The 27,436-nt window shown below is 44.7% G+C and overlaps 2 protein-coding genes across 4 annotated transcripts; both read left to right on the forward strand.

Moving 5' to 3' along the window:
- The first annotated feature begins 9,175 nt into the window (after window positions 1-9,175).
- On the forward strand, window positions 9,176-10,081 carry LOC131496480 (transmembrane epididymal protein 1-like). Its single transcript, XM_058702079.1, has one exon. The coding sequence runs from the start codon at window positions 9,176-9,178 to the stop codon at window positions 10,079-10,081; it is 906 nt and encodes a 301-aa protein (XP_058558062.1).
- A 6,997-nt stretch (window positions 10,082-17,078) lies between these two features.
- GLUL (glutamate-ammonia ligase) lies at window positions 17,079-27,222 on the forward strand. 3 transcript variants are annotated; one of them, XM_058702077.1, is made up of 8 exons: window positions 17,105-17,218; window positions 18,241-18,360; window positions 19,760-19,938; window positions 21,938-22,099; window positions 23,714-23,860; window positions 24,241-24,368; window positions 24,541-24,740; window positions 25,299-27,222. In XM_058702077.1, exons 2-8 carry the CDS (start codon window positions 18,254-18,256, stop codon window positions 25,615-25,617), a joined length of 1,242 nt encoding a protein of 413 aa, XP_058558060.1. In that variant the 5' UTR covers window positions 17,105-17,218; window positions 18,241-18,253; the 3' UTR covers window positions 25,618-27,222. The 3 variants fall into 3 exon arrangements, with proteins under 3 accessions (XP_058558061.1, XP_058558059.1, XP_058558060.1); XM_058702078.1 differs by lacking the exon at window positions 18,241-18,360 and having other exon boundaries at window positions 17,079-17,218; XM_058702076.1 differs by lacking the exon at window positions 18,241-18,360 and having other exon boundaries at window positions 17,094-17,218; window positions 19,765-19,938.
- Window positions 27,223-27,436: the final 214 nt, after the last annotated feature.

Consider the following 27,436-nt stretch of genomic DNA (forward strand, 5'->3'; position numbering starts at 1 on the left):
CACACTGGTCTGCCCTGTAGTTCTGGGGTCAGTGTCAAAAGCAGCAACCTAAGCCCATTTCGACAGTGCAATTCTGAGCATTGGTCCTTCACACTTAAACCTGAAGTCTTATTCTCCAGCCATCCTAATGATTCTGTGAACTAACTTATCTATTTAAACAAATTCCTTCTCTTAAACTAGCCAGAGTAGATTCTTATTGTCTATAGCTCTGACACAGTATCTATTCTAGAAATACTCACACATCTATACAAAGAGCATATACAAGAATGGTTACTGAAGTATTTTTTCCATGAGGAACTTTAAATAATAAACTATCACCAGTAGGGAAATGGTTCAATAAATTAGGGAGTACTGTACAGGACTTTAAAAGAACAGGGGAGATCTGTATGTCCTGACAAAAAAGATCTCCAAGATGAAAAAAGCTAACTTCAGAAAATATGGAGCATCTGATCCAGGTTTTGGAGACAGTTATGTTCTTGTTAACTTCAGAAGGTCTTAATTCTTCTTCTTACACCTACCAAGAGCAGTCAGGACCACAGGGCAATTGGAAGAGATGACATCCTGATGGTGTGGACACTTGCTTCATTTAACATACTGTGCAGAAAACTCTCTATCCATCTGAATACTAATCCAATTGGATTTTAGCCTATAACTAATGTGACCATGTAATTTATCATTCAAACTTGAACCCTTGAGAAAGAAAAGGCAAAATTAATACTTGTACTGGGACAACAGGTAAAAACCAAACTCCAACAGACACATTGGGATTCTTGGTTACTTTACCTATAACCTAAAAAAGACATACTGTTTATCTTAAGTTTGCCCCTCCAAATCCACCTTTCACTTCCATCCTGCTCTTTCCCACGTGACTGCCCTGGTCTGTAGCACATCATTATTCCTTACCCTTGGCTTCAGGCAACCTTTGGCCAACGACAAGCCCCAGCAGGAGGATTGTTAAGAGAATGAGATTAGGGTTTTGATTTTTTGCTTTTTGCTCCTGCCTCTGGGGTCACATCAGGCTGGCAGTATCTTGCCACCATGACACCATCAGTATCCATTTCCTAGACTACCATAACAAGTTACCACAAACTAAGCAGCCTACAACAGAAATCTACTGTCCCACAGTTTGGGATGCCAGAAGTCCAAAGTCAAGGTGAAGGCAGTGTTGAGTCCTTCTGGAGGATCTGAGGGAGAATCTGTCACATGTCTCTCCCTCAGCTTCTGATGACTGCTGGCAGCCCTTGGCATTCCTTAGCTTGTAGATACATCATTCCAAGCTCTGCTTCCATCTTTACATTGTCTTCTCCTCTGTGTGTTTCTGTGTCTCAAATATTCCTCAGACTTTCTCTTATAAGGTTACCTGTCATTGGATTTATACCCTACCCTAAAACCAAGAGGATTTCATCTCAAGGTCGTTACCTTAATTATATCCACAAAGACCCTTTTATCAAATAAGGTCACATTCACAGGGTCCTGAGGGTTAGGACTTGGAAATATCTTTTTAGGAGTGACCATTCAACCCACTACACAGTCCTAGCATATGCCAGAACTTCTCCTACTTAGGTACTTTGGTGCCTAGAGGTAATAACAGCTCCTACTGTTACTCAGCTCTCTCTTGTGATCTCCTTGCACCCTGCACACATATATATAAGAAGCACCTTTTATTAAACCTTTCTTGAACTATCCCAGTGTGTGTGGCCATCTATTTCCTAGTGGGACCCTATCTGAAACATCAGTGAAGTAAGTGTACAGGAGGCCAGAATCCTTAAATACAATTCTCCCTCCAGATATCTGGAACAGTGACAAGAGAAAAACTACAACCGAATTTCACAAAAGTGAACATATAATGAAGGAGACTAATTTCCAAATATGTGGGTAATAAATTAAGGGGGTCTTCCAACTTCAGTCAAGACAACCAAAGGATTTAATTAATGTATTCAAAAATCCTAAATAGCCGCAGGAAACAAAATCAATGTACAGAAATCAGTTGCATTTATATACACCAATAATGAAGCAGCAGAAAGAGAAATCAAGAAATAGACCCCATTTACAATTGTGCCAAGAACCATAAAATACCTAGCAATAAACCTAACCAAATATGTGAAAGAACTGTATGCTAAAAACTATAGAAAACTTATGAAGGAAATTGAAGAAGACACAGAAAAATGGTAAAACATTCCATGCTTATAGACTGGAAGAACAAATATTGTTAAAATGTTGATACTACCCAAAGCAATCTACACATTCAATACAATCCCAATCAAAATTGTACCAGCATCCTTCTCAAAGTTAGAACAAACAATCCTAAAATTTGTATGGAACCACAAAAGATCTCGAATAGCCAAAGTTATGTTGAAAAAGAAAACCGAAGCAGAAGGCATCACAATCCTGGACTTTAGCCTCTACTACAAAGCTGTAATCATCAAGACAGTATGGTACTGGTACAAGAACAGACACGCAGACCAATGGAATAGCATAGAGAACCCAGAATTGGACCCATAAATTCATGGCCAACTAATCTTTAACAAAGCAGGAAAGAGTATCCAATGGAAAAAAGACAATCTATTTAGCAAATTGTGCTGGGAGAACTGGACAGCAACATGTAGAAGAATGAAACTAGACTACTTTCTTACACCATACACAAAAATAAACTCAAAATGGATGAAAGACCTAAATGTGAGACAGGAAACCATCAAAACCCTAGAAGAGAAAGCAGGCAATAACCTCTTTGACCTCAGACACAGCAATTTCTTGCTTGACGTATCTCCGAAAGCAAAGGAAATAAAAGCAAAAATGAACTATTGGGACCTCATAAAGATAAAAAGCTTCTGCACTGCAAAGGAAACAATCAACAAAACTAAAAGGTAACCAATAGAATGGGCTAAGATATGTGCAAATGACATATCAGATAAAGGGTTAGTATCCAAAATCTATAAAGAACTTATCAAATTCAACACATGAAAAATAAATAATCCAGTGAAGAAATGGGCAGAGGACATGAATAGACATTTTTCCATAGAAGACATCCAGGTGGCCAACAGACACTTGAAAAGATACTCAACATCACTCCTCATCAGGGAAATACAAATCAAAACCACAATGAGATATCACCTCACACCAGTCAGAGTGGCTAAAATTAACAACTCAGAAAAAAACGGATGTTGGCAAGGATGTGGAGAAAGGGGACCCTCTTGCACTGCTGGTGGGAATGCAAACTGGTGCAGCTGCTCTGGAAAACAGTGTGGAGGTTCCTCAAAAAATTAAAAATAAAACTACCCTACAACCCAGCAATAGTGCTACTAGGAATTTATCCAAAGGATACAGGAGTGCTGATTCATAGGGGCACATGTATCCCAATGTTTATAGCAGCACTTTCAACAATAGCCAAATTATGGAAAGAGCCAAAATTCCATCAACTGATGAATGGATAAAGAAAATGTGGTTTATATACACAATGGAATACTACTTGGCAATGAGAAAGAATGAAATCTTGCCATTTGCAACAATGTAGATGGAACTGGATGGTATTATGCTGTTATATAAGTCAGAGAAAGACAGATACCATATGTTTTTCCTCATATGTGGAACTTGAGAAACTTAATGGAGGACCATGAGGGAAGGGAAGGGGTAAAAATAGTTTCAAACAGAGAGGGAGGTAAACCATAAGAGACTCTTGAATGCAGAGAACAGACTGAGAGTTGATGGGGAAGGGGGGCGAAAGAGGGAGTAAATGGGTGATGGGATTTGAGGAGGGCATTTGTTAGGGTGAGCACTGGGTGTTGTATGTAAGTGATGAATCACTAAATTCTATTCCTGAAATCATTATTACACCATATGTTAACTAACTTGGATTTAAATTAAAAAAATAAATTAAAACAAACAAGCAAACAAACAAAAAACATGTGTGGCCCCATTAGCGGAAGACTGTAACCAAAATGAAGCAGGGATCCTAATGAGAATGAGAAGCTTCAGGACCATGAAGTTCCTTTGCTCTCTGTCTATAATTAATTACAAGGCAGCCTTTGTGAATTTAGTTTCCTGAGCCCTAGAAACACTGGCTTGAACAGGGCACATGAGAATAATTCTAGACTTTAAGATACTGAAAGCAGAGAAGGGAGTTGGTTGGGAGAAATCAACTTAACCCCTCAGGTAATTTGTCGCATTAATGTTGATGGACAAGTGTTGAATTTACATGAGCTTCCAGGGTCCTCTTGGAGGCCTGGCAGACAATGTACACTAACTGATTTAGAACAGATAAATCTAAATCTTGTAGGCTTAACACAAAAGAAGGTTATTTCTCCCATACTTATAAGTCTTCTACCTGGTCTTTCAGATGTGACTCCTTTCATCTTGTGACTTTGTCCTTGTCTAGTGCCTCACAGTCCTCTGTATTCAGCCAGCAGATACGGAAAAATAAAAGGTGAGGAATAGGAGGAAGTTTCTATAGGTCCTGTCTTGAAATGGTGTACATCACTTCCCTACACATTTCACTGGCCCAAACTCAGTCACTGAGTGGCTGGGAAGTGTGGTCCCAGCAATACTCTACATTGTGGGAAGGGAGCAAGAGTCAGTGGTCAGATAGCTGTATCTCTCACAGGGAAATCTGAGATTTACCATGAGGTTCCCAAATTGCAGAATTAAGATTTCTGAACAAGAGGGAGCAAAAGTTAACTCCTAATTGGGGTATGCATATTCTGGTTTAGAAGAGAAATAATCTATGGAACAAAACAGACTCGTGGTCCTTGAGTTCTGTCCTTGGCCATAGGTATGCATTAATAGCATAGTCATAAAGGAATAAACAGGTATAACAGAGGTAAGTTGAGTACATACTTCTACCTTGCCAAAAGTTTCCAGAAGAAAAATAAATTTGCAGCTGTTGAAATGTGATCGTCAAAAAATACCTGAAATCAATTACATAAACTGTGAAACCTAAGTCATAATTATGCAATGAGGTATAAAGCTCACGTTTTAGAAAATTTCAAAGAGGAAAATTATAGGCTGGTGTGCCAAGAGAAATAAAGTATATATATCCTTTCAAACAAAGAAATTAGAATGTTGTTTTCCATCTTCTGTGAGCCTTGTTTTGAAAAGTCAATGACAAACCCCAAGGTTTGGTAACCCTTACTAGAAATAAGATGAAAGTTAGGCCCATGAACAATGGGCTATCTCTGACCTTATGCCTATTTTCATGGACCCACTTCCTGTGTTGTTCTGCTTGAGTTCGCAGCCTCCGTTTTTCTTTCTTCCTGTGGTGTATTCTGCCTTGCAGCAAGGTGAGTTGCAATCATTTTTTGTTGTTGTTGATGATGATGTTCCTCGTAAACAAAAGGAGGTAAATTAAAAGATGCTTTTGGAAAGCACCATAGTAAAACCCCATGGCTATCAAGAAGTTTATACTATAGTTCTCTAGATGCCATTTTTGACCAGACTTCTATCTCCTCCATAATCTGTTCTTTTCACTAAAACTTTAAAATTCACTCAACATGTCACTCCATACTGTCTAAATCTGCACAATCCAATATGGCAGCCACTAACCACATATAGGTATTGAGTGCTTGTAATATGGCTTGTCTGAACTGAGATGCACTATGAGTATAAAATATAGACTGGAGTTTGAAGACTTAGCATGAAATGAGGAATCTAACATACTTCATTTTTAATTTTTATATTAATTACATGCTGAAATAACATTTTAGATACATTGGGTAAAAATAATACTTCATTAAATTTCACCATTTTGTTTTTAATGTGCAAAATTCAAAATTTAAAATTACATGTCATATTTGATTTCTATGGAAGAGAGGTACTCTAAATAGTTCTCTAATGTCTGTATTGTGTGTGTGTAGAGATGTGTGCCTTCAACTAAATCATAAGCTCTTTGAGGGTAAGAACTATGTTATATATTTTTTTATATGCCCTATTATATTCAGTAGAATCCAGAGTAGTAGAAAATTCCTCAGGAATTTGAAGACTTTCTTGCTCATTCTAGCATTTTATGCCAAACAATCAGCAATGGCTGTGCCTGGGGACCCACTAGAATGTGGGGAGGGGGGTAAGGTAGGTCTGAGGGGAGTCTCAATGTAAAGCAACCAGGACATGAAGGAACTCTGTGGGCTCCTGTGGTCAAGCAAAGTTTCCCTAATGAGACAGCTGTCCAGGTACTCATTGTCCACAGACTCTGGAGCTGTCTGCCAGTTCTGCTAATCATTCACCACCTTTGGCTTCCTTCTCGGCTAGTCGTGGGCAGGGTCTTGTTTGGGACAGGTGATTCCTATCTTCAAAGTCTGAGATCAGGATGTCCATGTTTTAATGAACAAAATGTAGTGCTGGTGCCTGGCCAAGGTCGGGGGGGGGGGGGGGGTGCTGAGCATTCCAGACGGGACCTTAATGGGGGCTACTTGTCCTCATATGTGCCACTTTCAACCTCGCATTGCTGATGGGTCAGTGCTGTTAATCTCCCTTCTCCTCTGACCACTGGCACCTGGCTCACGGCTGCCAGAAACAACTGGGAAGATGAGTGTGGGACCTGGCCTGAACTCTGCTGCCCCTACTTCATTTGGAACACAGCCTTGAAGTATGAGAAGCAAAATTAAAAGTGACTGAATGCAGTTCCCTGGGGCCTGTGGACCATGCACACCCCAGCCAGTCCTCCTATTACTTAGGGGAGTGATGAACCCTGTGTTTCTGCCCAGAGCAAATCCAAAAACCAAAGAGAATCCCTGGGGTCCTCTCCTCCCTTACTCACCTCAGATGTGTCATGCAGCTTTTCCCTTTGACTCTCCTCCCTCTGAGCACTGAGCTCTACCATTCTCTCCAAGCGTTTTGTTAATTCACCAAAAGAAAGAAAGAAACAGGAGATAAACAGGCTCACTCTGTGTGACAACAGGCATGCTCTTTTATTTCCACATCAGTAGAAAGCTCAGTTCAAAATTCAATTTTTTTTTCACATAAGAGGTATGACATACAGCAAATGAAGAGAGAACTGGAATTAGAACCCAGATTTATGACTTCCAGTCGATGCATTTTCCACTTCCTTAGGCTTCCTTCTTAAAACTGTATTTCTAAACCTCATTGGTGGCAATGGTCACTTCCAGATTATAGGATTAAAGATGATTTTTAAGGTTGTTCCTTTGCTTATATATTTACCTGATTTTTCTGACATGACTATACATGAATTGAAAAATATGCCTAAAAATAAATTTTAAAATAAGCAAATCCCTTAATAAAACAGAATTAAGCTTCATTTTTCCAACTTGCCTTTACACTCAAATCTTAGTCCTGCCAAATCTCTCAATAGTAAGAAGCAATCTGAATTATTGCCATCTTCAAGGGCAGAGAGAGAGATTTAATTTTTCTGGAATTAAGTGCACTTGAGAAAGAGTAGGTATTTGGATGGGGGTGAGGGCTCAGAGGCAGTGCTATGACCCGGGTGTAAATTCACCTCCTCTCTTCTAGAGGTGCTGTCGGCATACAGGTGCTGCCTCTCTTCCCCACGACTATGCTTGTACTCTGAGGATTGATGGCAGAAGACTGTGATGTCAGCATGGTTCATGCTGAGTGATGGACTTCCTCCCCCCACTTAGCACAATTGCCACACTCCAAAAAATTCCTATTTCAATACCTCCTGCAATAAACCCAACTCCATGTGTGGACCTAGGGCATGCCTCACATTCCCTGTACCTTTCTCTGCACCATCCTCTCTGCCTTATACTCAGCTCCCTATTACCCAGTTCCTATACTCTGTCTTGTGAGGTGCATTAGACACTAGTGGAGTAACAGATAAATGAAGCTGATGGGCTAATTTGCACTGAAATACAAACGACCAACACCAATTCACTGGAGTCACGCACTCATCAGTATCTGCATCTGAAGAATTACACCTTAATCCCTTGTATCAGTTAAGAATGAATCAAGGGAGCAAAGGGTATGAAATATGGTTTTCTTATGGATATTAGACCTTATACATTTGTAAAAGAAGTCTACAGAAGGCTGTGGCCTTTCTGCTATGTGATGAGGCCTAAGGTCATTTCAGGTCAATATGGCAGCAGTCAGGAAAAGTATATTGCATGAAGTTAGGGAATATCAAGGACAAACCAAAACAGATGAGAACAAAATTGAGCCCATGTGTGCCTCTCACCACCCCATACTTCAACGGCAAGTGACCTGCAGAAGAAGCTGGTGCCCTTGACATGAAGACAAGCTGAGGGAGCTATAGGCCTGGCTGCTGCCCATGCCAAGGAGACGGGCATCAGTAACAGAACACATGAGTAACATGGCAGTGGCGCCTGGCACTCTATGCCTTCAGAGCATGTTTAGGTTGAAGTTTCACTTCCACCTTCTCATGTAAACCTCTCCTGTAGCCAACCCATCCTGGAAATGTCTATAAACAAGGAAATTCCGGAAAATATGGCTTAAGCATAGTTAGGATGACACACTACAAAACCACCACAATCCCTGAAAATCAATACCAAAAGACAGCTTTTCAGATCCATTTATCGGCCAGTTGAGATGTTGAAGTAGGGGTGTGGGCATGAATGGAGATCTGAAGAGGAGGTGGTGGTGAAGGAAGCTTTCTTGGTGATCTTTAGAATGTGTCTATAAGAGAACAGAAAACCCAAGCAGAAACTAGGTGTATATTATATGGTCACATATCCAAATGTCTATTATAAATACATGTGTCTAGAAAGGAAACCTTACAGTTGGACCGAAGTTACGTCTGAGAACAACTGAAGAATACTGTAGGGTTTGTGAGTGTCCAGGCTTCCTCAGGATACCAGAGCAACAACCCCCACCCCCATCCCATGCTCCTCTCCTTGTCTGAGTGCTGGGCAACACAAGGGGAGGGAAGCCATGGGAGAAAGGGACAGGTGTGAACAGAAGCACATCAAGGGCCATAGAGAGGAGTCTCTAAAATTACATTCACAAGTATTCTTCTTTGGCATAAGTCAGTTCTCAATGTTCCAGAATGGAATGGAACAATGAGGCTTTACTCCACCAAATATGTAGGCTTGTTTCAAGAAACATTTCCTCTGTGTGGGAGCAGTGGGTGGGGTGGGATGATAAAAGTTGGTGGAAGGCAATTCTTTCCAAAGCCCAGACCTTGAAGTAGTCCCAGAAGTTGTGGACTTGCCCAAAATTTGCTCTTCTCTCCTTCATTAGACAGATCTGTAGCTCAATGGGAACCTTTATTGGTCATGTGTACCCAGGGCTGTTTCTAATCTCATATGGACTGTGTCAGGCAATAGTAGTCTCCAAAGCTATGATATTCAAAGACTCGCTACTGGATCCTTCATGCCATCCTAGGAATAAGACAAGATGGGCCCGGCTATGGAAAATATCTTATGGAGGTTTGCTGAAGATGTTGGCTGGCTCCATTTTGATAGCTTATGAGATCAGCTGCATTAAAGGAGGGTTGATACTAATGAACAGAGAACTTCCACCAAGATTTCTGTACCCCAAAGAGTGGCAGCACCTCACTATGTTCATCCTCTTCACCCTCAATGGCTGTGTAGATGTCATGAGCAAGAACTTGCTACCTCAGAGGTGTGTGGTCCTAGAGAAAGGTACCCTGGTCCTGACCTTCTATGTGCTCCTGCTGCTGTTGATGTCACACGGCCAGGACTCAACCGGGATAGAGCTTCAGATTCATTATCTGCTCATCGTGGTGGTGTTCCTGTTGATGCTGGTGTTGACCATAGAGCTGTGGACTCCTGACACATTTCACCTCTTGCTGATTGAGACTTTTCTGTTTCTGACGATGGGCTCCTGGCTGATACAGGGGGGCTTTATTCTGTACAGACCAGTCACTGGCTACCCATGGCAGGATGATGACATCAGTGACATCATGTTTATCACCACCTTCTTCTGTTGGCATGTGATGATCAATGCTTTGTGTCTGCTGGGAATCTATGGAATCTCTTCCTTTTGGCATCATTGTTACTGTCCCAGCTTGAAGCTGATGGAATCCAAAGAAGCTCCACATCACAAGGGCACTACAGGACCCCTCTACAAATTGCTGCGGGAAGTGGAACAGTCAGAGAAAGATGACCAGGCTCCTCTCCTTTCAAAGAGCTCTCCCTGAGACAGGGCCTAGAATGCCTGGCCCATTGTCCACTCATCTTTTCCCTTGTGTGTTCTCTCAGACACGTGCAATGTACCCTTTTCGGTCCCCAGTGAAGGTAATGGCCATGAAGGAGAGCAGTTGGTCTCCATCTGCTGGTACATCTCCTGCCCTTGATCTTCTAGTTGCTGAGGAGACGAGGAGAGAGGAACCTGAGAAAGAGATGCTGATGGGATTGGTGGGGTGGTAGAGAGGCACCAGGGGAGTAGGAAAGTGTAAAAGCCATGAGGGGCAGAGGATACGATAGAAGGGAGGCCTTCAAAGGGAGGAGAGCAGAGTCTAGCAGTCATGCCGTCACCAGCTACTTCTCTAGGCACAAGTGATTGCCTTTTACCTGAAAGTATAATGATTTGTCGCAATTCAAAACTGGAATCATTCAAGTCTTATCCTGATAAAAGTGAGTACTTCAGTTTGCTCACTAAAGTTGCACTGCCATGTGGAAGTAATATAAACAATTTATAATTAATTTATACGTGTTGAAATTATTATTTTATACCCCCCTCCCGTTTTTAAGCATTGCTTTCATTTCAAATCCAAATTCATAAAGCGAGACTTTATTAATGCTTTAACATAGCAATATTTCAAATGTGCAGACTTCAAACATAGAATTCAAATGCTCAGTGCTTTTCCAACTTCATATTTTACTACTCCTATTCCAACCAAAGCTTACCTATTTCACTATCACCACCTTCACGCATATAGTTTCCTAGATCGTGTCCTTGGGTCATATACTTGGGTTTTTGGGGAGGTTTTTCCTCAACACCTAAAGCATAGACTCCCAAAGGGTAAGGACTTTGCTGTATCCAAGTTACATAATTTCCTATGTATGTGGCAAAAATGTAGTGTAGGTAATGCTTAATAAAGGTTTGTTTGCTTCCAGAATCTCTGCCTACCCCTGTTGCTTCTAAATGTGTTTCAGGTCAGGCTCAAGGTTCTGTGAACCTTGGGGAAACACCAACAGTACTAACACCTGAATCATCTCCTTAGTCATGACCCCACTCTCTTCCTCATTCTTGGGGAAATAAAATCCACTAACCTATTTCTGAATTGTTTACTCTGTTAGTGCTTTTTAATCCGTAAGGAACTTCCAGAAAACTGAGACTCAGCAGGTTGATTTACCCATCTTATAGCTGGTACAAGGCAAGACAGGAATTTGAGTGCAGGTATGTTTGACTCTAGCCAGTGACTGTGTCCTCTGGGCCACAGTGACTCTGCTAATGGCAATGGTGAAGGAAATGATCCTCAAATTGAAATTGTTTTATTTTTTGGTTTTTTTTTAATGTTTATTTATTTTTGAAAGAGAGAGAGACAGAGTGTGAGCAGGGGAGGGGCAGGGAGAGAGGGAGACACAGAATCTGAAGCAGGCTCCAGGCTCTGAGCTGTCAGCACAGAGCCCGACGTGGGGCTCGAACTCATGAGCAGTGAGATCATGACCCAAGCTGAAGCCGGGCATTTAATCAACTGAGCCACCCAGGCGCCCCATATTGACATTGTTTTCAAAAATAAGAAAGAAAAAAAGGGAGGGAGGGAGGGAGGGAGGAAGGAAAAATGGCCACCCAGAAGGCCCAGCTAGAACAAAGTGGCGCATGTACATACCCTAGACGCCCCCTACAGTGCGTGTCTCTGTCAGACTTTCTGTCCACCACCCAATACCCCCACCCCAGCCTCCCCTTTGAGTGAGAGTCTGGCCAACTCTCAACTTCTGGCTGGGTCTTAAATTTCTGGGCTCAGATCTGAGTGAGGGCTGAGGATAAGATTTGTTTGTAACCACGTTTTCTGATCCTCGCCATTTTCCCCTTAACTCTTGGGCGCTACACCCTTTTCCATTACCCTTCTTGGGGGACTTTGTCTTTACCTCTTCCACACACTGGTGGGAGATGATGAAAAAGCACAAAACACTGTTAAGCTGCTCTTTTCTAGTCATTTGAAGCCTAATTTTATAATAAACAAATGTCTGGTAATCAGTTGATACTCCCAACATAGTATCTCTTAAATATCCACTGTAGGTAATAAACGTGCATGTTATTAATTTACTGTATTTGAGATATAACACAGAGGCTCTCCCCTTGAAGGCCAGTCAGGAAAAAAATTCCCACCCACTCTTAAGCTTGGGGAAGATATTTGTAATTCTCAAAAATTACACCAGAGGGCGCTACGATCACACCGCCCCAGCCAAGCCTCTGGCTCTCCAACCTGGTAAACAAGTCTTCTCAGAACTGATTTAAAAGAAGGGGGGGTGGGGGGGAGGAGGTCAGGAAAAACAGAACTAAGTCTAAGTATTGCCCAAGCATCCAGAGAACATATCTCAGGGTTGTTTGTTTCCCATTAAAATTTGGCATATGAATGTGAAGTAAACAGGGATTCCAATCAACTAATGGGTTAGAGGTGAGGGAGACAGGACTGTGGATCCAGTTGAGGATATCTCTGGGAAGGGTACCAACTAAAGGACACACTCTGGTCCGAGCAAATTTTTTTTTTTTTTTTTACCACAATGCTAAATTTCCTAGGCTTTTAAAATTAAGCTTCACAACTGTTTAAATCAATCCAGAGAACAGAGAGAGATCCATACATATACTGGGAATAAGGAACAAGATTTATCTATGAAAATTTCAGATTCACAAAATAATGCAACTGCGACAGATTACTAAATATGAAAAATTATCTCCAAAGATTCCTTTAAAGAGAACCTGACATAAAGCATTTTTTTTTCCTGGTCATCTAGTTACTCACAAAGAATATATTGAATGTCCACCATATACACGGAAGGCACTGGGTGAGCCACAATGTAGGATTCAGAGGTAAACTGGTCGGTCCCCTCACTGAGTCCTTTCCTTAATGGGGACAAGAGGGATGGCAGCATTGTGATGGTGGTGGCGGCCCCAGAATGCACCAGCCGAGACCTGAGGACACTGGAGGAGAAACATAAAAGGCTCTCAAGGGAGTCACACCTGTGAAATGCATTAGGCTGCCCTAAGGTGACCTCAGCAAGTGACTACATGTGATAGCGGCCTCCCTCAGCCTCCTCATCTTGTAGCATGATGTGTAGACTAGTTCTAGAATTGCACAGCTTCAGTTTTCTCAGCAAGGCTTATTTTCCATGTTGTTAGCTATGATGAACTTCATTCTTCCCAGCTCCCCAGTTTCCTATTTGACTCAAGATTTAGGATAAGGCTCAAACACACCCAAACTTCAGCCAGAACACGCAATTTGGGAAATGGGGGTGTTCCCTATATTCAAATGATTTTGAGGGGCCTTCAACAAAACGCCTATTAGGCTAAAAAACAAAGAGCTGAGACCTGAACTTCTAGTTTCCTATCCGGAGCTTAAGAATATCAAACAATCAGAAAGGACATAAAGAACAATTCCTCTATGTTCAGTGTTTGGTACTGAATTGAGGTAAAACCTAGTCCTTCCTTCTTTCATTATGTAGGTGAAACTGGAAAGCTTGGCCAACTGTAGCTTCTCCCCAAAATTTGGTTTAAGAGTAATGACATCAACTTCCAAGGCTGTTTCTTTTGTTCTTGTTTTATTTTGGTTTTAAGATTATATTATAGTCTATTCTTTTGGAAAGAACTGGTGTTTATTTAAAAAATAATGATAATAAAGGAATTTATAATTCTGGGTTAGGTTTCCAGGGTGTTCCTCAAGCCTGGGTCTCGGCTATTTTTCTTTAGCCTGAGCTAAGAGTTTTGTTGAATGTCTATTAGGGAAAACTAATGTCTATATAGGGAAAACTCCATTTCCCAAACTGCCTGTTACGGCTGAAGGTTTGATTATGTTTGAGCCCTACACCAAATCTTGTCTGTAATGAGTGCAAAACAACCACACAGGCCCTGGGAAAGCACTTCCAGATCACTAGATGGAGAATTTTACAACTTGCAGAGTGAAAACGGGTCCTTTGGAAGAGAGAGAAAGAAATTGAGAGAAGAACTCACAGGTAAAGCCCACCCAAGACAAAGCCTTTACTGAAGGTTAGAGAACAACACTGAAGAAATGCTTTCAGTCCCCTGCCTGCTCTGCAGATTTGGAAGGAACAATTTTTACCTGTAATACTGCTCTCCCACTCCACTTACCTGGTGGATGCAACTACCCTACACTAAGAGAGAAAAACCAGACTTCAAAGCACAGGTAATAGAACCCGCAGTTGGCTTTGATACTGGGTGTACCAAGAGATGCAGTAGTTCACGGGTTCAAGCATTCTAATGCCCTTTTTATGGAGAGGGTGGGAAATGGGGGCGAGTGGCAATTTAGAAAAGAAGGGGGGAGAACAAAGGGCAGCAGACAGAACAAAGTCAAACTTCAGTTTGGAACAGACAGTCCTACTTTTAACTTCTTTAAAAGTACAGTCTGGGTTTCTGGGGGTGAACCAGTTAACTTCATCTGCTTTTTCTTCCCTCGTACTCTTTTAAGCTTCCCTGATCAGTCCTTGGACTCCTTTGAGCCCTAATTGGGTTGGTTTAAGTAAGTATGGGGCTGACCAAGGACAAGGCCTCTTGTTCCCTCCTGAAAGACTCAGTGGTCATGTATTACGTTTCTAACCTTCACAAAGTATGCCTCTGGTCACATGAATGGATCAAAGCAAATCCATTTCCATTCTTGGAAAAGCAGCTCAAAGCACATGTTCCCTTGATGGTGCCGCTGTCATTTCTGTGTGATCAACAAACATCATTTATTGAACACTCACTCGGGACACCATTGGGGGATAGAAAGATGAATGCATTGCTCAAGGAGGTGAAGATACCTAGCAAATGAAGCAGGTACTCACATAGCAAAACATAATACCATAAGTTTTAAAAACTGCATTCTCTTCCTACTATATGCATCTCAGATGCTGGTGGTGATGAGCCTAGAGGCTCTGGTTTATGCTTAGGCAGTTTGGCATCTGAAAATTAACATCTTTTAAAATAAAAACATCACCTTTCCTCTCTCCCTCCTCAACCATTTAACCTTGAGACTGAGTTAGAAAGTTGTACTTAATGGGGGAAAAAAATAATCCAATCTCTTTGAATTACCTTGATCTATAATAATTACAATTACTGTTTTTTAAGTTTACTCTATGCATATAGTGTATATGCTATCAGAATTAATCCTTACAAGGTGGCTGATCTCCCTATTTTGTAGGCAAGAAAACTGTGATTTCATGTGGCTAAGAAAGCTAACACAAAGTGGGTAAGAAGTAAAGCCCAGATTTGAACCTGTTTGTATGACCTGAAGCCCAGCCTTGAACCACCATACCTAATGCTTCAACACGCACTGAAACTTAAGATGGAATCCATCACATTTGCAAGACACCTTACCCAGTGCAGAATGTCACCTGTCTGAAATATAACAAAATCCCATTGGAGATGAAAGCTGCATCTGTCATTTAAATGCATTACAGTGTCAGACACACTCTGGGATGGAAGGATGTTGACCAAAGAAGCCAAGTTATGTGTGTGTGTGTGTGTGGTCACAGGCAACATTTCTTTTCCAAATTTGTGGTACAAAATATAACCACAAGAACAAACTTCTTCCCTTCCTCTTCCAAAGGCACTGAAGCCTAACTTCTCAGTCTTTACACAGAAAAATCTCAAAGTCTCAAATATTGGGACTCCTGAAAAGATGCTATAAAAGTGAGACACCATCAGGTGGTGAATTTCAGGCAATAAAAATAAAGAAGTCAAGTAAGGAGCACTGGTAGCAATGAAAATATCATATGTGTGTTGTGTTGAAACAAGCATCCGTTTCAATATTGTATTCACATACCTATTTTCTCAACCATCACAGAAAAACTGAGAGAAGGAAGGGGTCCCCACTCATTTTCCAGATGAAAAAGAAGGCACAAGGGGCAACTGCATAGTTTAGTCTGTTAAGCCATCAACACTTGACTTCAGCTCAGGTCATGACCTCAGGGTTTGTGAGTTCCAGCCCCCACATGGGGCTCTGTGCTGACAGTGCAGAGCCTGCTTGGGATTCTCTCTCTCACTGTTCCTCCCCCGCTTGTGCTCTCTCTAAATAAATAAATAAAGTAAAAAAAAAAAAAAGGCACAAGAACTTACTTGAAAAACAAAAACAAAGCATTATATAAAAAATTCTAAAATGTTGACATACCCTGGGCTTCAAAGGAGGCTCCAGAAGACCTCCCTTTTCTTTCAGCCGCCCTCCCTTGGGGGAACAGCTTGCGCACAGAATTTCAAATCAGGTGGGCAGCTCTAAAGGTGCTCTCTTGAATCGCTTTATTTGCAGATGAGGAAACCTGGGCCCAGAGAGTCGCTGAGAGACTGGTCTCAGGAGTGGCAGGCGGAATCTGACAGGTCTCCTGACCATTGCTAGGCCCGCCAGGATCCTCTCTAGGGAATGGCAGGCTCAGCACGTTGATTACAGACGTGAGACCGCCGACTGCCATTGGCGTCCCAGTCCCACCGCGAGGGCGGGCCGCCCCCTCGGACGCGCGCGGCGCGGAGAAGGGAGGGCTGGGGGTTCTGTAACAACAAAAGGCAAAATTACGTTCCTGGGGGCGGGGGGGGGGGGGGGGTCGGAATGTCCCCAGGGAGCCGTGGGGTCTGCGGCACGACCTCGAAAAACACAGGCCTCCCGCACAAAACTATCCAACCTGAAGGCTGCAGGGGCGGAGGCCGGGAGATCCACTGGGCGCCTCGCTCGGGCCCGGGGGTGGGGGCTGCGGGGACCGCCCGCGGAGGAGAGCGGCAGCCGGGCCAGGCGGGGTCCTTCCTGGCAGGAACTCGCCCGTCCGCGCGCCGCGGGCCAACCCTTCCTCTGCTCCCCTCCCCCCGCGCACCCCCTCCCCCCACGGCGCTTTCCCTTTCTTTCTTTCCTGGTCCTCGCGCCCCCACCCCGGCGGCGCCCGCTCGGCCGCTCGCCCAATGGCAGCGGGGCCCGGGCGTGCATCAGCCGATCCGCCCCGGCTCCCGGCCGCTGGGAGCCAATCAGGGCGCCGGGGGCGGTCCGGGCCGCCGATAAAGGGAGCGGGGCTGCAGGCAGCCTGGCAGAGCCGAGAATGGGAGAAGAGCGCGCCGTCTAGGCTGCACACCGGGCCTCCTCTTCTCGCCGCACCTCGCTCTCGCGGCCCGCCCGCCCTGACGCCTGCTCGCAGCCCAGGTAAGCGCGCCGCCGGCCCGGGGACTCGAAGTGGTGCGCGCCGTCCTCCGAGCCCCCGGAGTCGCCCGACACCCCCCCCCCCTCCCTCCCCGCCTTCTTCCTCCGGCCCTGGGGCTCGGAGCGGCCCCTTCCTCCTCCAGCCCTTACGGTGCGCCTCTACCCCTGCGCCCTCCGCGTGCTTTCGCCGCCCGCGGCTCCCGGCGGCTCTGGGCTGGCGTTTGTGGGGCGCGCAGGTCGCCTGGCTGGGAGGAGGGCGGGGAGTTGTTTTGATCTTTCTTTCGCTGCTTGCGGCCCAAAGCGCCGCCCCTGGAGGTCGCTAGGCGAGGCGTACGGTGGAGCCACTGCCCGGGCCCGGCGCTCCGTGTTGTGTGCGCCGTGGATGGAGTGGCCGGGTAGCCTCGCGGGAACCTCGCTCTCTGCTCCGCGGTGGCGGGTCTCGGGGGACCGTCGTGGTCTTGAGGATCTTTAGACGCCTACCTTGAGGCGAGTGGCGGTGAGCGTCGCTAGTCCTGAGGGCCCTGCACTGTGACTGAACAATGGGGAGTCCGGGCCGCGGCGTGGCCGGTGGAGAGGCCCGGCCGGGCAGAGGTAGGGGCGGTGCGCTGTCCTCCCCCGACTCCCCCACACCCCGCCAGCCTCGGCCCTCGGAGGGATATGGCCCCCGGGACTAGGTCCTGAGATCCGGTCGGGGGCCCGAGGGGCGGGGCGCCGACTTCTGGGACATTAAAGTGGGAAAGGGCTGCTCTCAAAGTGGATTATCCCAACTGCCCCGGGGGCGGGAAGCGGGGATCCCCCCCCACCCGCAAATCCGCGAAGACCTCAAACAACGAAGATGAAGACGACCTGGAGTTGCGGTCCTTGGAGTCCCCCTCCAACTGCTTTGGCTTCGTCAGCTACTCCATGAACTCGGGAGAGAAATCACGAGTCAAGATTAGGACCGTGACCCAACATCCTTCGTATTCCTGCTCGTCCCGGTGCGATACCGATCGCTCCCCGACCGCTTCTCCGTCTCCCTCACCCAGAAAGCTCCAGTGCATGGACCAGCGAGAGCTGGTGAACCAGGAGAGGCGAGACCGCCATTCCAAAAGGAGAAGGGCCAAAGAGGGCAACCCCAACGATCCGATTGCCCTTCTGTGGCTGGGGTGAGTGAAGAGACAGGGAGGAGGACCCCGGAACCGGCGACAGCTGCAGAAACCACTAGAAAGTGCAGAATCCCATCTTTACCCCCCAAGCATGTAAACTCAGCACCACAGCAGCACCAGTCTATGACAGTAGACTAAAATGTTGGCATCTAATTCGTCTCATCGAAAAGAGCGGGAAATCTGGAACTGAGGCTTAAAGGGAGAAAGTGTGACTTGATGTTGGGGGTGTAGCAGGTTGGGGAGGAAGGCCAGAGCCTGGGTTGTAGCTTTTAGTGGGAGCTGAAGGGATCAAGTATTGTTTCTTCTGGCCTTCAAAGGCTGGAGTGGGGGTGGGGAAGGGGTGGGGGAGGTGTGTGACCGACCTGGACCTCTGGAGGAGGTATGCAAAGGTTCTCCAATACAGGAGACCAGACAAGAGGAGGTTCTGCTCTTCCCCAAGGGAAGGGGTGAGGCTCTTGGAGAGGCAGTTCTGTTTTCAGCTGGGCAAACATGGACGGTTGCCCATAGAAACTTAGCCACTGTACTTCAGAAAGTTGCCCAAGTCGTTGGAGAACAATATGTTCCCTTTCCAGCCACTGTGGGCCACTGAGCTGGGAGGGAGGGGTACAACATTTCCTCCTGTGTTGGCTTTCTCTTCTTTCAGAGGTTTTGTGGCAGTGGCTTGCAGATTTAGCAGGCCTCAGCTTTTAAGAACCCGGTTCTTTTTGTTACCCAAGTGGGAATTTCCTCATTACTTGAAAAGTTCCTGGTGGAATCTGAGAAGGTCATTGGCAAACTTAAACCTACCTTCCTAAATGAGAAGACCTATGGAAATGATGGCAGTGTGCATCTTAGAATCCAACAGATCAGCTCTTTTGATGTTTTGGGGATTGGGGGATTGCAATAACTGTGCTGCTTTTCGGAAGTCCCCCAGCCTTTTAAATCTTCCAGCTAGCCCTCCGCCCCTTGTTTCTTCCTACCATATCAATGTGTGGGGTGCCTTGTGGAAAAGTGGAGGAATTTCCAAAAAGGGTTTTTTTGAGATGCTGGCTAGGATGCAAAGAAAAGGCAAGACTGCCCAAGAAACCTTGCGTGGTTTTGTTTTTTGGGTTACCTCCCACCCAGTGTCTTAGTATAAAAAAATAAAGGACTTCCCTCTACCTTAGCTACCCTGAGGAAATTAAGCTTAGTCCTCACAAATGTAGATTCTAGCTTGAGGAAGCCTGTAAGGAGATTTTTGTCTACTATCAAAACTTAAATCCCGCTGAAAGCGGAATGAATAAAATGTACCTTTAAGAGTGTTCCTTCCAAAGGGAGGAGGCAACCTTCCTACCTTCTAATCACTTTGTGATTTGATTGTCCCTATTGAGTCCTTCCTGCCAAGGATCTTAATTTTGGTTTTGCTGGTTTTTCTCTGCAGAACAGCTTCCACCATGGCCACCTCTGCGAGTTCCCACTTGAACAAAGGCATCAAGCAGGTGTACATGTCCCTGCCTCAGGGCGAGAAAGTCCAAGCTATGTACATTTGGATTGATGGTACTGGAGAAGGCCTGCGCTGCAAGACCCGGACCTTGGACAGTGAACCCAAGTGTATAGAAGGTGAGAGACTGAGCAGACTGGGAACCAGGTTGGGCGGGGGTGGGAACAGACTGAAACCAAGCCTCCAGATTTGGCTACTTTATTATTCTGTTTGTGAAGCTTTTCTAAGGCAGGGTTTTTCAGACTTCATTCTGTCGACTTTAAGCTCCTACTCTGCCTCAAAGCATAGCAACAATGGACTTCTTTATTGAAATAGAAGCTCACGTGTAAGCCAGTATATTGAAGAAAAAAGATTAAAAGTCTCGTTGGGGCACCAGGGGGGCTGGAGACTTTGCTGTCTTGGGCATCCCTACTTAGTTGGCTCTAAGGCGTCCCCAAGAACCTGATTTGAAAACCACCGCTCTAACCTGACTATGCCATCTGCTTTACGAACTCTTTGAATACTGTTGTGTATTCCTTATCAGTGAGGTTCTAGATGCAAAGCAAACTCTGTAAAGTGGTTTCTAAATAGGACTAGCCATTCATTTGTTTTTAGTTGATGCCACTTTTGGAAATTCCTAAATCACCTGATTGCCTAAATCACCTGATTGTTTATCACACTCTGAGCTATTTATTAAATAAGAGTTGTGTCCTTCATTTTTCAGTATAGAGCAAGCCATAGCCCTCTTTCTAGAAAAGGACCGGAGAAAAAATACCACCTCTTGCCTACTTTTAGAATGGTTTACTCTTTTGATAATATTCACACAGGAATGAATGCATGACCATAAAATAAAGTATATATTGTGCGTCTGCTATGTGGCAGGTATTAGACAAGCACTGGGGGTACAAGGTGAGAGAGTCTGCTCTCTGTGCCTTCAGAGAACTTGTAGTCAACCTGAGAGATGAAGAAACCAGCCTTTAAAACGTAGTGGGGAGGGGCGCCTGGGTGGCTCAGTTGGTTTAGCGTCTGACTTTGGACTCAGGTCATGACCTCGCGGTACCTGAGTTCAGGCCCCATGTCAGGCTCTGTGCTGACTGCACAGAGCCTGGAGCCTGCTTCAGATTGTGTCTCCCCCTTTCTTTCTGCCCCCCCCCCCCCACTTGCACTCTATCTCTCTCGTAAAAATAAAACACAAGAATTTTTTTTAAAAAACCTAGTGGAGAGGGGCGCCTGGATGGCTCAGTCGGTTGAGCGGCCAACTTCAGCTCAGGTCATGATCTTGGAATGTGAGTTCGAGCCCTGCGTCGGGCTCTGTGCTGGCAGCTCAGAGCCTGGAGCCTGCTTCGGATTCTGTGTCTCCCTCTCTCTCTACCCCTCTCCCACTCATGCGCGCGCGCGCTCTCTCTCTCTCTCTCTCTCTGTCAAAAATAAAAATAAACATTAAAAAAAAAACCTAGTGGGGAAATGATAATGGGAGTATTCTTGAGTAAGTTATCCTGTTGTCCATTTCCTCATCTATAAAATAAGGACATACGGAGCTAGAACAGTCCATAGACTCAGTGGGGAGAAGATTTAAAGAAGCAATACAGTGGCCTGGTGGGTGAATCAGAACCTTGTTTCTCCTATTCCAGTTTTTTAAATAATAACTAAAATGTCACAATAGTTCAATGTTTATTTTTGAGAGGTGGGCAGAGAGGAAGACAGAATCTCACGCAAGCTCTGCGCTGTCAGTGCAGAGCCCCACTCAGGGCTCCAACCCATGAACCATGAGGTCATGACCTGAGCTAAAACCAAGAGTCGGACGCTTAACCAACTGCACCACCCAGACGCCCCCAAAATATTTCAATTCGTCTCCTTATTGTCCAGTAGACTACTTAGTCAAGATAAGTCATTCTTAGGTTGTTTTTGTAACTGTTGTTTTTCTTGAGGAAGTGATGCGGTGGTGTTAACTTAGAACTCACACGGGAAGGACATTAAAGTACTGTGCAGTTATCTATCAATAGAGTTTGCATATTAATGCATCACTGAGTTCCTGGGGAAAAGAGTAGCTTTAGAGATAGAAAGGTCAATGAGGGGCTGTACTCTTATCCAAAAAGCCATGCATTTGTAACTTAATTGTCCCTTCTCTTTTTACCCCAGAGTTGCCTGAGTGGAATTTTGATGGCTCTAGTACATTTCAGTCTGAAGGCTCCAACAGTGACATGTATCTTGTCCCTGCTGCCATGTTTCGGGACCCTTTCCGCAAGGACCCCAACAAGCTGGTGTTCTGTGAAGTCTTCAAGTACAACCGAAAGCCTGCAGGTATGTATAGTATAGGTATGGATGTTCATCCCCAGTCCATGAGTGTTGTAAAGGGGAAGGACAGGGTATTCCAGAATTGGTACTGGGAACACTAGATAATCTCAGAACTGTTCCAGGAGTCTGGCCAATTGGACATACATCTCCACCCCGAACTTCCTCATTCAAAGAGGGTATGTGGCCCATCCTCCCACGGTCTCCCCTATTTGTTTTATAGAACAACAGTGAATTCCTTTAAATCTGTTTTCCGGTAGAATTCCCCCATGACACAGCCCTCCTGCCTACCTGTAGATTTGAAAAACCTGGATTCTGAAGTCACAATGTTGGGTTTGAATTCTGGATCTGTCACTTACTGGCTGTAAGCCTTATCAAGATATTTATCCTCCTACTTTCCCTGATTTTAAAGTGGGGGAAAAATCCATCTCCTGCCTAGGTTCACTGGTAACATACATGTGCCTCAAGGGTCACTGTAACTGGTTTTTGGTTTTTGCCTGATGTGGCCATTGATCTCGATTCTCAGCCATTCATCTTTTTAAACTCAGCTGAAGTCCCACCACTGTTAGGTCTCCCGCTGTGCTTGCAGCAAGTTCTAGTAGTGCCTGGACCTTAACTGCCTTTGTTGTGAGAGGCAGTGTACCATGTTGTGGTAAAGGGCATGAGCTCTGAAGCCCAGGTAACCATAGCTTTCCCAGCTCTGCTACTTGCCCTGATGTCTCAGAGCTGAGCTGCATTTTCTCCTTCATAAAAGTTGGAGGCTTCTCATACCCACCCCAGGGTGGCTAGGAAGATGTGGTTGTGGGTTTTCCATAAGGTAGAGGTCTTGAAATGGTTCTTGGGATGTAGTAAAGCTGATAAGTCTATATTTACTTACCTTCTTTAATGTTTATTTATTTTGGGAGAGAGTGAATGCATGAGAGAGTGGGGGATAAGGGGGGAGAGAATCTCAAGCAGGCTTCACGCCCATTGTGGAGCCCAATGCAGAGCTCTATCTTGCAAACCATGAGATCATGACCTGAGCCAAAAATCGAGAATTGGACACTTAACCTACTAAGCCACCCAGGCGCCCATATGTTTACTTGTTTTAAAGTTCTTTTCTAGCTTAGAAATTGTTTCCAGGTGAGCTCATCTCATTTTAATATTTTATTTTTGTGCTAGCCAACTTCTCCCTTAACTTTCTCACCTAGAATGTGAGGCCCCTAACAGACAAATGATTCTCTCAATGAAAATTGTAAGTTTGGCTCTAAATGCTTGAGAAACTAGGAATAAGTCTGACAACTAAAAGCAGCTGTCTTGTGAATAGAGAGTTTGAAGTGCCTGACATGTGGTACTTGGGAGGCGGCCAGCATGCAGATAAGGTGCATATTTGCTCTGTTCTGCATCTACTGTCATGTGATTGTTTGTGACCCAGCAGTATCCCTACATACAGATGTATGATTACTGCTTCTCCCATTTTCCCCACTTGGGTTGATGGGACACAAAAAAAGGTTTACTCTTCATCAGTTCAGCTTATAGTTTACACTTGAACTTTATGGAATCTGAAGACCTTTTTCCATTACGACCAGGATTCAGCGTGTTTGTCCATATGTCTCTAATGGCACATTGACTCTTTTTTTCTAGAGACCAATTTAAGGCATACCTGTAAACGGATAATGGACATGGTGAGCAATCAGCACCCCTGGTTTGGAATGGAGCAGGAATATACTCTGATGGGCACAGATGGGCACCCTTTTGGTTGGCCTTCCAATGGCTTCCCTGGGCCCCAAGGTAAGTCCCCTTGGTGAGAGATGAACCTCCTGTTCCCTACTTGCTTAATTGCCAGGGAAATTCCCTCTCCCCAGAACTGGGAGTGACTCTTATGGATCAGAAAAGCTGTGGGAGTATCCATCCCTGAGGCTGGCTGAATTAATACTGTAAAGAGACCTCCTATTACCCAAATCCAGACATGGATATTTCAACATTAACATGGAGGGAAACCCTTTGGCTCCACTGAGGTTATGGCCAAGAGGATGCCACAACCCACCCCCAGGTGAAGGCAGGCATAGTGATGCAAAGAGCAAGTGTTGAGAGCTTTCTGATTTCTGACTTGTGGAAAGCGATTTCTTGGTTTTCTTGTCTCTTGACATTTCATCTTAATGCCTCTCCAGGTCCATACTACTGTGGTGTGGGAGCAGACAAAGCCTATGGCAGGGACATCGTGGAAGCTCACTACCGGGCCTGCTTATACGCTGGCATCAAGATTGCTGGGACAAATGCTGAGGTCATGCCTGCCCAGGTAAGTGGCTCATTCATCTAGAGGACCTGTGGACAAGTGGGGAGTTTGCTGGTGCCCCTTGTTAACCAGAATCTTACGTGGGTTGGAATAGAGGTGAGAAAAGAGGCTTTGGAGCTTCTGAATTGGGGGAAGCAGTTGGCTTTCTTTTAAAAGCCAGCCTTGTTCTTTCTAGTGGGAATTCCAGATAGGACCCTGTGAAGGAATCGACATGGGAGATCATCTCTGGGTGGCCCGTTTCATCTTGCATCGTGTATGTGAAGACTTTGGAGTGATAGCAACCTTTGATCCTAAGCCCATTCCTGGGAATTGGAATGGTGCCGGCTGCCACACCAACTTCAGCACCAAGGCCATGCGAGAGGAGAATGGTCTGAAGTGAGTGCCTTCTGAGAGAGCCATCTTGTTTTCTTTGCCACAGGGTTTGAGGTATTGGGTCCAAGTAAGCCAGAATTGTTGGCTTATGCCTTAGCTTTTAGCACTTGGCTTCAAAAATTGTCTCCCAGTCCTATTGTTTTGTTCCTATTTGAAGAGTACCCCAAAATATCCTAGGAATAGAATTCAAAGATTGTGATTGGGAAAAGAGGACTTAGTGTGTTTGAAAATCTTCAATATAAAGTAGAAACAAAACAAGCATGTGAATGAATATAGTGCTTATGGGTGGGGTAAAGTCTTTGATTAGGGTATTTTCGTTCAATAAGTACCATCAACTGAGTGTCCACCACCATTCTGAAGCACTGGGTGGGACACACAGGTAACACGTCAAGAGTTGCTAGCCTCATGGAACATTTGATTTGTGGAGATCACAGATTTTGAATTGGAAACAGTCTTTGATAGAGGAGTCCCTCTGTTCTTAGATCCATACTTCTTCCCTTGCCCTTGAAGGGCAGATTTCCTGGTGCCAGGTTGGACTCCCATCTTGTCTGTTTCCTTCAGGTACATTGAGGAGTCCATCGAGAAACTGAGCAAGCGGCACCAGTACCACATCCGAGCCTACGACCCCAAAGGGGGCCTGGATAATGCCCGGCGCCTAACCGGATTCCACGAAACCTCCAACATCAACGACTTTTCTGCTGGTGTGGCCAACCGAAGTGCTAGCATCCGCATTCCCCGGACTGTCGGCCAGGAGAAGAAGGGTTACTTTGAAGACCGTCGCCCCTCTGCCAACTGTGACCCCTTTTCGGTGACAGAAGCCCTCATCCGCACATGTCTTCTCAACGAAACTGGCGATGAACCCTTCCAGTACAAAAACTAAGTGGACTAGACTTGCAGCCATCAAACCCCTCCTAGTTCTCCATCCTGCCTCCGTGTTTGCCCCTCTCTTGACTGTCCTAATAGCTATAACTCAAAGGGCAGAATATCAAGGTCTTTTTTTTATTCCTCATGCCCAGTTAACATCTCTTGCTTTCTTTGACCAGGATAAGAGGGGTCAAGTTCTTAATCTTTTTACATCCCCCCCCCCTTTTTTCCCTGTCACTGAAACTGTCTAGTACATTAGTGGGGAGGGGGTGGGGAGACATAACCACTGTTTCCATTTAATCAGGTGTGTTTGTCCAATAGGCGTAGCTATCCGGACAGAGCATAGTATTTGTGAAGGGAGGGGGAGGGCTTTTTCTTCGAGGTAGCTGAGTGCTGGGGTGGGGGGAGGGTTACTTACTCTGGGGTTAGGTTAGGATTTCTTCTCTTGGTGGGAAGTTCCACTTTGTTATAAAGTTATAAGCAGCTTTCTATTAAAAGTGAGATTTAGGAGAGAACCAGGCAGGAAAATGCCCCTCTCCTCCTGGTACAGCATTTCCCTTACCTGGGGCTATATGCCCTCACCTGAAGACAAGCTCAGCAGAAGGATGGATTGACCTACCTTAGAAGAAAAAGTTCTTACTGCTTGGTGTCCTCCATTTATAACACAAAGCAGAATAGTATTTTTATATTTAAATGTAAAAACAAAAAAAATTATATATATGGGTGTGCAGATATGTGTGTTTTTTTTGTTTTGTTTTGTTTTCCTAAAGTAGGAAAAACATTCTGGTCACTGGGGTCCAAAATTTGAGGTGAATAGTCTGGTTAGAAATAAGGATCTCCTTTTGAGTGGGGGTGAGGGAGGCATGCTTGAATAAGTTGGCTATCTAGGGCTGTCTGTTGTTCCCTCACCGTCACTGCAGGGCTTCTGTGCCCTGGCCACTCTTGGGAGCGGGTGGACACCACTTAGGTAACCGAAGGAAGCACCTTGTGGAAGGAGCAATCACCTGAGCCCCGTGGCTTCAATTTAAAAGACACACACATACACACAGAAGTTTAGAAATAAGAGTTGGCTGGTCAACTTGAGCATGTTCCTGACGGGTTATTGGGATTACTTTCTGGTGGGACTAGCATGTCACTAAAGCAGGCCTTTTGATAATATTAAACATTTTTTAAAAGCAAAACAGAAGTTTAGACTTTAATCCTATTTGTAAGGTTTCTGAGTCTTTTACAAAGGTCGCTTGTTTGCTTCACCTGTCACCTTCCCATCTCTGCTCTTTGAGGAGATGGGGGGGGGACCTCCCTGGCATCAAAACACTTATAACTTTGTATCCTGCTGTCTGTTCTGAGCATGAGATGCTCCTTTCCTTTGTGAAGATTCCTGAGGAGTTATTTCTTCCTTTTACGTAATAAAAAGCAAGCCCCGCCTTCCTCCCTACATTTTCCTTACTGTTTCTGGCTGTTTTCATGTTGGCTGCTGCAGGCCTGCTGTGGTTTTCTCTTGCCATGACGACTTCTAATTGCCATGTACAGTATGTTCAGAGTTAGATAACTCCTCATTGTAAACAAACTGTTAACTGCCCAGAGCAGCTTTCATAAATCAACCTAACATTTATAAGATCTATTCCGACTTGATTCTTTGTGTTTCTTTTAAATCTCCCTATGCCATTTCATTCTTTTCTTTCCTACCAAGAAAGGGGAATTTTGGTTTTGGGGTTTTAAAAGATGCAAAGTAAGCTCAGGTTTACCTATTCAAGGGATTAAAAAATCTATCTCGAGTCTTGTTGCCAACCAGCTCTTCCCTGTACTTTGGGTATTTGGAACCTCAGGATTAAGGC

Source organism: Neofelis nebulosa, chromosome 15, assembly GCF_028018385.1.
Source record: "Neofelis nebulosa isolate mNeoNeb1 chromosome 15, mNeoNeb1.pri, whole genome shotgun sequence".
Classification (NCBI taxonomy): domain Eukaryota; kingdom Metazoa; phylum Chordata; class Mammalia; order Carnivora; family Felidae; genus Neofelis; species Neofelis nebulosa.